At 63.5% G+C, this 10,983-nt stretch overlaps 2 protein-coding genes across 2 annotated transcripts in view; both read right to left on the reverse strand.

The window, feature by feature from the left end:
• MVD (mevalonate diphosphate decarboxylase) overlaps positions 1 to 2,257 on the reverse strand; it is a 3,740-nt gene extending 1,483 nt beyond the window's left edge. The window contains exons 1-7 of the mRNA XM_026042290.1: positions 2,188 to 2,257; positions 2,019 to 2,089; positions 1,552 to 1,666; positions 1,305 to 1,448; positions 665 to 864; positions 485 to 559; positions 3 to 213 (exon numbers count right to left, since the gene is read on the reverse strand). Of these exons, the coding sequence (XP_025898075.1) occupies positions 3 to 213; positions 485 to 559; positions 665 to 864; positions 1,305 to 1,448; positions 1,552 to 1,666; positions 2,019 to 2,089; positions 2,188 to 2,257 (886 nt within the window). The remainder of the gene's footprint in view (positions 1 to 2; positions 214 to 484; positions 560 to 664; positions 865 to 1,304; positions 1,449 to 1,551; positions 1,667 to 2,018; positions 2,090 to 2,187) is intronic.
• Positions 2,258 to 4,659: 2,402 nt separating this feature from the next.
• RNF166 (ring finger protein 166) lies at positions 4,660 to 9,556 on the reverse strand. The gene is made up of 6 exons (XM_026042291.1): positions 9,551 to 9,556; positions 9,146 to 9,388; positions 8,082 to 8,194; positions 7,580 to 7,694; positions 6,876 to 6,983; positions 4,660 to 6,200 (listed from the first exon to the last, which is right to left on the reverse strand). Exons 1-6 carry the CDS (start codon positions 9,554 to 9,556, stop codon positions 6,135 to 6,137), a joined length of 651 nt encoding a protein of 216 aa, XP_025898076.1. The 3' UTR covers positions 4,660 to 6,134.
• Between the last annotated feature and the right edge of the window lie 1,427 nt (positions 9,557 to 10,983).

Below are 10,983 nucleotides of genomic sequence, written 5' to 3' on the forward strand. Positions count from 1 at the left end.
GCGGCCGTGGTGGCCGTTGTAGCGGTGCACCAGGGCGATGATGCGGCGCGACACCTCATTGAGGTAGAAGATGGGCGGGAAGGTGTCGAGGCAGGTGGCGTGGAACTGGTTGCTGTCGCGCATGGCGAGCTGCCCGAAGGCCTCGAAGTCCCGCTCGCGGATGTGCCGCGCCATGAGCGCCACGCGCTCCGGCACCAGGGCCTCGGCGCGGTGCTGCGGCGACACACGCGCCGGCGTCACCCGCGACGGCCCCCCTGCCAAAATCCCTGTTCCCGGGGACATTTCCGGCTCCCTCCTGGCTGCAGCCGAGTGCCCAGGGCAATGCTGGGCACGAGGACGCTGCCGAGCCCCATGACTCCATGGTGGGCAGTGCCCTCTATCCGTGTCTCCAGTGGGACACAAAAGCAGGACCCAAGGGAGCCCGGACCCCAATGTGCCACATGTGGCAGGCTGCGGGATGGGCCCTGGCGTCCGGGCAGCCTACCTTGAGCAAGGGGCTGGTCTCCACGCTGGTCTGCATGCCGGCCGTGCTGCCCACCGGCTTCTTCTCAGCACTCACCTGGGACACAGGGCACGGCCATGGGGCAGGCGGCACCCCGGCGCCCAGCCCCACGGCAGCCCCACAGCGCCGCCGCGTCCCCCGTCGTGCCCCCCACGTCCTCACCACGAGCACGAGCACCCTGAGCTCGGGCCAGTGCGTCTCGGGGGCCACCTGCAGCGCCACGCTGTCCTCGCCGTCCGCCCGCTCGCCGCGCTGCCACTGCACGAAGCCGCCCAGCATGCTGCGGCAGGCGCTGCCCGAGCCGCGCCGCGCCACCGCCGACAGCTCGCCCTGCACGCCGTAGAGCCGCGCCAGCGCCGACACTGCGCCCGGCGCGCGCGTCAGAGCCGGCGCAGACCTGGTGCCTGTCCCGCTGCCCATCCCGGTGCCGTGGACCTGGTGTCCATCCTGCTGCCCGTCCCGGTGCCCATCCTAGGGCCCGTCCCACTGCCTGTCCCGGCGCCCATCCCGGTGCAGCCCCAGTCCCCATCCTGGTGCCCATCCTGACGCCTGTCCCAGTGCAGCCCTGGTGCCCATTCTGGTGCCCATCCCAGTGCCCATCCTGGTGCCCATCCCAGCATCCATCCCAGTGCAGCCCCAGTCCCCATCCCAGTGCCCATCCCAGTGCCCATCCTGGTGACTGTCCCAGCATCCCCCCCAGTGCAGCCCCAGTCCCCATCTTGGTGCCCATCCCAGTGCCCATCCCGACGCCCATCCCAGTGCAGCCCCTGTCCCGGCGCCCGTCCCGGCGCCGCCCGCTCACCCAGGCACGCGTAGCCGGCGGCCGACGACGCCAGCCCGGCGGCCGTGGGGAAGTTGTTCTCGCTGGCGACGTGCACCTTGTAGGAGAGACCCGGCGCGTCCGCGTCCTCGGCGCCGCTGCGGCGCTTCCGCGCCAGGCGCCGCACTGCGGGGACAGAAGGCGGTGGCACGAGGGGGCGGGCAGGGGACACCCGTGGGGACACCCGTGGGGACACCCGTGGGGACGCCGGGGCACGGGCGGGTGTCACCTTCGCGCAGACAGGCCTGCAGCCGGGGCTGCCCCGCGTCGGCCTCCTCGCCGTTCAGCCACAGCCGGTCCTCCTGGAAGGCTCTGCTCACGGCCACCGTGGTCGTCGCCTTCAGCTGCCGTGGGGCACCGTGTGGGCACCGGGACCCCCGCACCGGGCACGGGGCCCGTCCTGCAGCCTGCGGCGCCCCGCGGTGCCGAGGGGCTGGAAAGCGGGAGCGCAATTCCCAAATCCTCCCCACTTCCCCGCGGCTCCAGCAGCCAAGGCTGCATCTCACAGGTGCCAATGGAGAAATAAGCAGCGTTTTCCATGGCTGGATAATCCATGGGGAGGAACATGGCCCTGCTGCGACCCCCACTCCCGTGTCCCCTTCCCATCCCGCACAATTCCCGCTCTGTGCCCCGCACCCCCACGTGCCCCCACCCCACCCCGCACAATTCCCGCTCCAATTCCCGCTCCGTGCCCACCTGGTCCTGGTGCAGCGTGACGCTGAGCGAGGAGTTGATGGGCAGGATGAGCTCGTTGTCCCGCTTGCCCCCTGCAGCAGAGCCAAGCGCGGGGGCTTCACCCGGGCACCCCCCCATCCCGGGGGACCCCCCGGCTCCCCGCGCGCAGGGGACCCCCCCGGCCACTCACAGTACTTGATGACCGCCATGTTGACCGGGGCCGTGCAGGTGACCCTGGTGACAGCCGCGTCCTCGGCCATGGCGGCGCCCCCGGCCCCCCGAGCCGCCCGCGCCGTCGGGGCAGGACTCAGCGCCGCCCCCCGCCCCGGCGCCACCCACGTGGCGCGCCCCACACACCGGAGCGAGAAGGCGCCCTCCTATTGGCTGGCGCCACCGCGGCCGCTCCCTCCCGACCAATAGCCGCGATCGGACCACGGCGCTGGCCACGCCCCTCTGCCTCCGCACGCGGAACGCTGGGGCCGCCCCGCTTTGCCACCCGGAGGGGTTTGGGCAGGGCGCAGCGGGCAGGGGTGGGGACGAAGCCGCGGGGCGCGCGGCGCCATGTTAGGGACTGGAGCGCGGCGCTGCGCATGCGCAATGCCCGGCGCCGGGCGTCCTGGGTGGGGAGGGGGCGGAGGCGGGAGGGGGGATGAGCCCGCCCCGGTGCCCCCAATATCCCCAGTGTCCCCAGTGCTACCAGTATCCCAAATAGCCCCAGTGTTCCCCATATCCTCAGTGTCCCTAGTGTCTCCAATATCTCCAGTCTCCCCAATATCCCCAGTATTCCCAGCAGTGTTCACTGCTCTTAGTGCTCCCAGCACATCCCAGTGCCCCCAGTATCCCCCAGGACCCCCATTCCCAGTGAGTCGCAGGGCTCCCCAGCCCCTGGACACCCCACAGCACCGCTGGGGCAGCCAGTTCCTGCAGAAATGTCCCCCCCAACAACACCCACGGCAGGTCCCGACCCAGCCTTACTGTCCTATCCCATCCCACCCCATCATTTCCCATCCCTTCCCATCCCAGCCTGTCCCATCCCATCCCTTCTCCTGCCCTGTCCCATCTCACCTTATTCCATCCCGTCCTATCCCATCCCATGCTATCCAGTTTGTCCCATCCCAGGCTATCCTGTCCTATCATATCCCATCTTATCCTGTCTCATTCCAGCCTTATCCCCCCCATCCCGTTCCAGCCATCCCTTCCCTCTCTATGGGACTCTGCTATGGGCCCTGCTGCTCACACTGGGCACAAGGAGCTGCCGGGGAAGCCCAAGGACCGGGAAGCACCGGGACACCTCCCTGCAACAGGGACAAGGAGCAGCCCATGGGCTCCCCAGGACACGGGGCTGCAGGAACAGGACCTCCCCCTGTCCCCCGTCCCGCAGCATTCCCACCGCTGCCCCGAGCACATCCCACTCGCATTGCGATGGGAGCAGCAGCAAAGCCCTGCGGCGGAGACGCTCCACACCGAGACCACCCCTGGATGAAACTGCCTTTATTGAGAAAAACGCTCGGCTACAAATACGGCATTGATTTGTTTTTTCTTCTTCAAAAAACAGTACGTCTCGTTAAAAGTTGGAGTTATGAAAAAAGTCAGGAGGCGCCCGCTGAGCAGCGGGGCCGCTGGCACCACAGGGCTCCCTGCATCCCGCCGATCCCGAATCCCGCAGAGAGCGGGATGACACGCAGGAGCTACCTGCACGGGAAGGGCTTTGGAGAGCGGCCGGCCCGGCCCCTGCACTGCCGGGGTGCGAAGGAGGGAAACGGAGCCGCCGCGGGCAGCTGGACGGGCTCCCAGGGTCCCCTCCCATGGAGGAGATCCCGCCGGGAAGCTCCAGCCTTTTCCCAGTGTCCCGGCGAGCTCCCAACAAGGAGCCCATGGAGCTCCCACCCTGCAAACACTCTTTAGTTCAAGGCTGCACCCCCGTGCCCGCGCCCGTGTCCCCTCTCCTGACACGGCGTGTCCCCCGTCCCCAGAGGTCAGTGCCAATCAGGCCTCCCCTCGTGCTGGTCCACAAGGACGGCGCAGCCCCACGGCTGTCCCTTTAGACGGGGACTGATTTTTGCTGTGCGTGGGGACTGCTCCGTGGTGCTGGGGACAGCAGCAGCTGGCACAGCACCTGGCCAAGGAGAAGCACGGGGAAGGACACGGCCTCTTCCGTAAGTGCTGCGACGCAGCCCAGACCAGCGGGGGACAAAATGCCACGTCCATCCCGCTGCTTCCCAAGGGCAGGAGCTTGGGAGTGAGCGGGAATCCCTGCGTAGGTGCCTCCTACCATCCCTGTGGTCACTGGGAGGCTACGGAGCATCTCCAAAATCAGCACCGACCTGGGTGCGCCTTATTCCCAGAACATCCTAGCGCAGGGAGATGCAATCCTGTGGGGGGGGGGGGGACATCAGGGTTGGGATTCTAGCCCAGAGACCCCCTCGTGCATCACCCGGACACACGGCAGCTGCTCTGCTCGGTGCCCATGGATCGGGGGTCCTGCCCAATGCAGCCCCGGGCACCAGCTCCCACACGGAGCAGTTCTGCCCACAGAGACACTAACGCTGCTCCCTATTCGTGGAGTCTCCCCGTGATATCCTCCTTCTGGAACCACTCTAGATCTCCCTTGCCAAGAAGTTACAGGAGCCCAGCGGGTTTCTGCGGGTTCCCAACTGTCCCAGAGAGAGGAAAGTCAAATCCAGGCCATTCCCGGCAGAGTTCTCACTGTGGGTTGGATTCCCAGCTCCTGGCTCTGTGCTCAAACACCACAGCTCATCATTTAACTTTGAGCATGCGGGAGGCCAAACGCCAGGCAGAGGAGGGAAGCCCATCTGTCCACATTAGGCCTGTGTTTTACAGCGCAGACCCTGCTGGGCAAGAGCTGCTCCAGCAACCCCAGCTGGCGAGAACACGTGGAGCCTGGAAAGGCGCCGGAGAGGCTCAACTGCGCTAGGATCGCAGCCGGCTCCTGCGGAACACAGAGCTGCTTCCCCTCCCCATCACCGCAGCCCCTTTCTGCACAGTTCTCTTCCCCAGAGGGACCCCACGGCCTTGCTGCGACTCTCACCTGCTCCTCCGGCCAACAGGCTCTGCCTACAAGGTGCTGCGCTGTCCCGGCCTCACCTGCAACGTCACTCGCTTCACGGAAACACACGAAGGAACAGAAGGGCCCAATAATGGAATGGGAAACCCATGCACTTCCCATTGCCCAGGCAGAGTGCCCAGGTTCTCCCTCCCACCCCATTGCAAATCCACAGCATGTTCATTCGTTTGTTTTTTTAAAAAATATACTTTCTTAATAACGTTCCATAAAAATACTCTTGTCCCCGGTCACGGATATTGCAGTGTGAAGAGTAACAGCTTCCGTTCCTGCTCTATAAAACATGGAAAAGGTATCACACCCATTAATGTAGAAAAATGCAAGAACTCCCCGTATCACAAGAGCTAGTAGAAAATGCACAAGGTTTTGCTGAATGCCGGAGGCCAGGAGCATCCATGGCTCCCTGCAGAGCCCTCCGGAGTCACAGGGCACGAGAGGACAACAGTCTCGCTCCGGTTTTCAGCCCAGGCTGCTCTTGGCCTTGCCTGTGCAGTAGCAGGAAAACAAGGCAGCTCTTGCCCACAGTGGGGGGGACGGGATAGAGCAGCATCTCCAGAAACAGCTTTATGGGGTTTAAAAAAAAAATTCTCCATGCTATATTCTTCGTTTTTGTTTAAAAGATCATGGATGATTCCCGTTTAAAAACTAGGGCATTTTTGCATAAAACGCATCGTAGTTTTATATACCTATTAAATTGCAACAAAGAGCATGAAGACAAATGGTGCCAAAAAGCATCTAATAATAAATAGATCTGGATACAGGTATATACTCCGTATATGGATATGAAACGCCCAAACGAGGGACAATCCCAGTCCTTCAGCACGGACAGCGCTCTCCTCCCAACAGCGGCCGTCTCTGCTCACTCACCGGTCCAGCGCGATGCTAAAGAGACTCCACCTTCTTAAACAAGGTGGGATCAGCCCAGAGAGAAGTCAGGAGGGAGGCGAGGGTCTCCGGGGGTGCCGAGGGGCCAGGGGGCTCCCCGGCAGGAAGGCCGAGTGTGCAGGAGGAGAAAGGGTGCGCGGGTGGGTCCAACCGATGCTCCGCAGCGGCCTTCAGTTCTCGGAGAGGGACAGGGCGAGTGCAGCCTGCAACGCCGCCTCCTCGTCGATGTTATAGTCCTGGAAACAGAGCGGGGCCAGTCAGGAGAGACGCCAGGGAACGCAGAGCCCCCTCAAAACCATGAGAAAAGGCAAGGGAAGGAGCTTCCCGGTCCTCCCACTGGGCTGCCCCCAATTATCTTTGGCAAATGGGGCTGTGAGGTTATGGGAGCAACAGGCTCAGTGGGATGCTGGCTCTGTTTCTACCGCCTCTCGCCTGCCTGGGTCAAACCTGCTACCATCCCCTCTGCTCTTAGGCCCAGTTGTGAGCAGGGTGAAACCGGTGCATGTGAAAAGTGGTCTCAGGTCTCCCCAAGTGAAGCATCTAAAGGGGGTTCTCAAGGGAAGAGCTTAAGGGAACACGTGGAAGAGGCGACCCATCGTCACAGACTGCAGTAACGTTTATCTTCTTCAGTGGCTTTTTCCAGGGTTGGGTTTGTGAAGGCCCGGCTCAAACCCCTCTATAGGACATGCTGGCAAAGCTAGCCTTGCTCCCACGGGCTCCCAAAGGCAGTACTAGCATGTGCCACACGTGTCCTGCAATCCCCAAGGAGGAACCGTCTCCTCCCATCGCTGCAGGGATGGACAGCAAGGTGGGCCGGTCCTGGCACACCAAGGCAAGGGCTGCTCTTGGCTCCTGAGCGCCCAGGAGGATGTGGAGAAGGCGACCCGGCTTTGGCTGGCGGGCGGACTCACCACGAAGGTGTCGTAGGAGAACTTGTGCCGGTGCAGGAGGTGCTGCAGGAAGTTGGCGCTCTTGTAGCTCGGGTCCCCCCAGGGCATGGCTGAGCACACCGGGCACACCTGCAGCACACGGGGACAGGGAACGGTGACTCGAAGGCGCAGACCCCCCTGTCTGCCCCCAGGAAGCCTCAGCCTCCACAGACAGAGTATCCCGGGGCCAATGCAGGTGTGATACAAGGTAGGAGTAGTTGTGATACAAGGGCAGCAGCTCCCCTTCGAAATAACACGTCCCGCAGCAGGATGTGCCAAGCAGGGGGTTCAACCCTCTTTTCCTCCTTCCTTGCCACATCCTTCAGCACACGAAGCCCCCGGGTACGTGGCACAGATAAGTCACAAGCCCCTCTGAGGAGGAGCCAGAGCTGCAAGGTCCTCACTCAGTCCCCCACAGCTGGGCTGACCCAGCAGAGCTGGGGGAGAGCAAGTTCAGTGCCCCATGGCTGGCACAGGGGACAGAGGAGACTCCATATTCTGGAGTGTCTAGCAAAGCTAACCTCTTGTCAAAGAGATTCAAAACAAATTAACTAATCTAGAAGTGCTGCAGGAGTGCAGCGCAGTGCAATCGAACGAGCAGCTCTGTGTGCAGGCAGCCTTAGCTGCAGTTAAGACGCGTTGGGATTTCCAGGGCCGCCCCACGCGGAGCGGCCCGGCTCACTCACCACTTTGTTGGGGTCGTTGCGGTGGTTCTCCATGCAGTGCTTCACTAGCTCCTGCTGGTCCAAGTTGCGGGCCCCGCAGTACGGACACACAAACGTCGAGCGATTGGGAATGTTGCTAAGGAGAGCAGGAAACGCTCAGAGCCCTGGGAAGAGTCTGGACCAACTGCTCCCAAACTAATCCAGCCTCCCTGTTCTGGTTTGCCCCACTGCCTCAGGTCAGAGGAGCGTGTCCCAGTTTCCACAAGCTGCTGGGAACTCAGGAATTAAGGGCCACCCCCCCCCCCAGCCACAGGTCTTCCTGGTGGGTCCCTCTTTGAAAGAGCACAGGACAGTGCCCGGCTGCAGATGCCAAGAGGGAAAAGGTGCCAGTGTGTCTTCCTGAGACCAGAACAGGATAACGAGAAAGTAAAACACATCCTTGGATTTCAGGGCTTATAACAAGGATGGATCTGAGCACCTGTGAAGTAACTAGGGCAGGAGGTTTCCCTTGGCGATGCAATACCTGGGAATGGGCTGGGACGTGGGGACGACAGGGACGAACTTGGGGCAGTTGGCCATCTGCTCTTGCACCTTCGCGCAGGAGGAGACGTGGGACCGCATTTTCGCCAGGGTTACCTGCAGAACAAGGGGAGGACACACATTCCCGGAGGCTGTAGAAACCCTGCAGCCACAGACAGCACTGCAGCCTCCACTCCAGCTTGGGAGGGCAGCTTTGGCCAAGCTTTGAGCAGTCAGCATCAGAGAGGACATTGGGCTGTGTAGGTTGGGCCCCCACACATCCACGTTGCAGATCCTTGCACAACGGGAGCAGGGAGGTTTGGGGCTGCTCTCCCAGCACAAGATGCCCTCAAGGGTCACGCACAAGAAGTCACCCAGGCTGCAAGGCTGCAGCGTTAGCTCCCTTCTCCTTTGCACATAGGAATCAGGAACACGCTAAGCCTAGCTGACAGACCCTGCACTGCTCACCCGAGAGCTTGGGATCATGTTTGGGCCACAGCCAGGGAGTTAAGGAAGATTCCCAGGTTTATGGAAGCCAGAAAAGGCAGCAGATTGTAAACACATCATGAATCACAGCTTTACAGCTCGTCCCAAAACTGTCCCCGAGCAGACTGCCCTGGGCTGGGCCACGTGGGGCCTCTTCCCTGCTGCCAGCTGAGCTCCCCAACGGCTGTCAGGATCACAGCACCTGGAGCAAGACCAAGGCCTGGCCTCCAGGAAGGGCTGCTTTGTCACAGCCTCTCGCGCTACAGGAAACCTCAGCACGTATCTGGAGATCCCCACTGCCCCACAGCAGCTCCAGCCTGCTGCCAAATGCAGCTAGGAGGGCACCTATGTCCACACAGCCCCGCTCGCCTCGGGTAGTCGTGCCCACCTGGCCAGGAGCAGCCTTCCCAAAAGGGCCACCACATCCTGCAGACATAACTGGGTGGCCCGTTGAACGGGGAGCTTGGCAGAGCTGGTATGGACAGTAAAGCAGCTCCTCTTCCCTGGCAGCCCAGCTGCAGGGTGACACTAACACAGCGGCTGTGCCCCCGGGGCAGAGCGCAGCCCCTTCGCGAGCTTTACCTTCTTGCTGCAGCCCCTGCAAGGGGCCTTGTAGGACGAGAGCTGCTTCTCCACGCTGGAGGCCTTCTCCACCTTCTTGGGATCGAAGGGCATGCGGCAGAGCGGGCACAGCGGGGAGGGCACTTGGAGGCAGGGCTGCAGGCACTCGCCGCAGAACCTGCGGGCACGGAGAGCAGCGTGGAGCGGCGCTCGGAGCTGCTCCCTGCCCTGCGGCTCCCCCCGGCCAGGGAATCTCTGTGCTGCCTAATGGGATCCCGGGAATGAGGAGCCTTAAGCGCAGAGGAAACTGCAGCGCCTGCTCTAGAGGGCGTGGAGCCGGCTGTGCCACCCGGATCCTTCCCACAACTCCAGCGGGATCTACACGGACCTGTCCCTGGCCACGCACGGCCCCTCCATGGCCCTGACCCACATCCTGGCAGCTCCCCGAGCCAAGTCCTGCTTCCATGGGGCTTCTTCCAGTCGTCCCCACAGCCCCATCAACCTATGTGGAGGGTTAATACCTGCAGGACGAGCCCCGGGAGCCCCGGGCAGAGCCTGCTGCTGGGTGCAGGGCTGCCAGGTGTATCCCAAAGCCCACGTCCCCCTGTGCGGATACAGCCGGGGCACCACGGGCGGCTCCGAGTGCCGCTCACCACCCGGACCGTGGGCACATTCAATGGATGCAGATTAAAGGGAGCCAAACAACAAGCAGTGCCCAGTGTCCCAGCTGTGCCGAGCGGGGCACTACGGAATTAGAGCCTGGCTCACCTCCTTGCAAGGTCATGCAGGGGCACGGATGGGAAATTCAATAGAGAGGGACGCTGCCCTTGAGGGACGCGGCTCCAGCCAGCGGAGCGAAGCCTCRGGCTGTGCTGGGCCATGGTGGTACCGCTCTGCATCCCCGGGGCGGGCAGCAGGGCCCCACGGAGACTCCCTGCGCCCTCTCCCTGCACATCCCACACCAAGCAGCCGAGGGTCCTCCTGGGCACGACTGGAGGTGGCCCTGGGGGTCCTGCAAAGCCAACAGCCCCGAAAGGGGCCAGGGGCCGCCACGAAGCTCCCGGCAAGCTGRGCTCCCTGCTCCCGTCCTCCTCCTCGGTGCAGAGCCGGAGCTGGGGCTCACGCGGCAGGTCCAGCCTCTCCTACAAAGCCCGGCCACYCCACAGGGGTGTCACACGGACCGTCACCCCGAGGCAGCCGGGATCTAAACCTCTTCGTGTTGCTCCCTGGCACTTGCACTATCCACAGCCCCCGGCCGCAAAGCACAGCCGCATCGGCAGGGCCCGGGCACAGGGACCTTGCTGTCACCTCGTCCCTGCCCAGCACGTGCCGACTGGTCCCACGAGCCCTTCCCGGCGCTCATCTCTCCTCCGGGGGTCCCGGGGGGCCTCCTGACACACTTAGAGCTGCGCGGCGACACAGAAGCGGGGCGAGGGGACAGCTCGTGGCGGGGAGGCCCTTGCAGAGATGTCCCCCTGCCCTGGCTCCCTGGGGTCACTCCAGGGTTGTCCCCGATGCAAACGGACACAGAACGGCGCCAGCAGCCCAGAGCCRCCCCAGACATGGGCTGCGAACGGGGAGGGAGGGGATGTCACCAAAACCGCATCCCCTCCAAGGCCTCTGGAAGGGGCAGCTGGAGCAGGGGGGTCACAGGGCCACCGTGGGCACCCTCCTCCCTGTCCCCAGCCAGCACGGAGCTGGGGACACCGGGGCACCGCGGCAGGGGACGATACGAGGTGCTCCAAGCGGGGCACAAAGTGGGGGCTGCAGCGCTGCCAACGGGGAAACGGGGTGGGAAGAATGGGGATCCGGGATGGAGGAGGGATCCCAGTGCTGAGTGCCCGGGGGAGCTCGGTACC

This window comes from Nothoprocta perdicaria, unplaced genomic scaffold (assembly GCF_003342845.1).
Source record: "Nothoprocta perdicaria isolate Ctin4 unplaced genomic scaffold, notPer1 scaffold_30, whole genome shotgun sequence".
Taxonomy (NCBI): domain Eukaryota; kingdom Metazoa; phylum Chordata; class Aves; order Tinamiformes; family Tinamidae; genus Nothoprocta; species Nothoprocta perdicaria.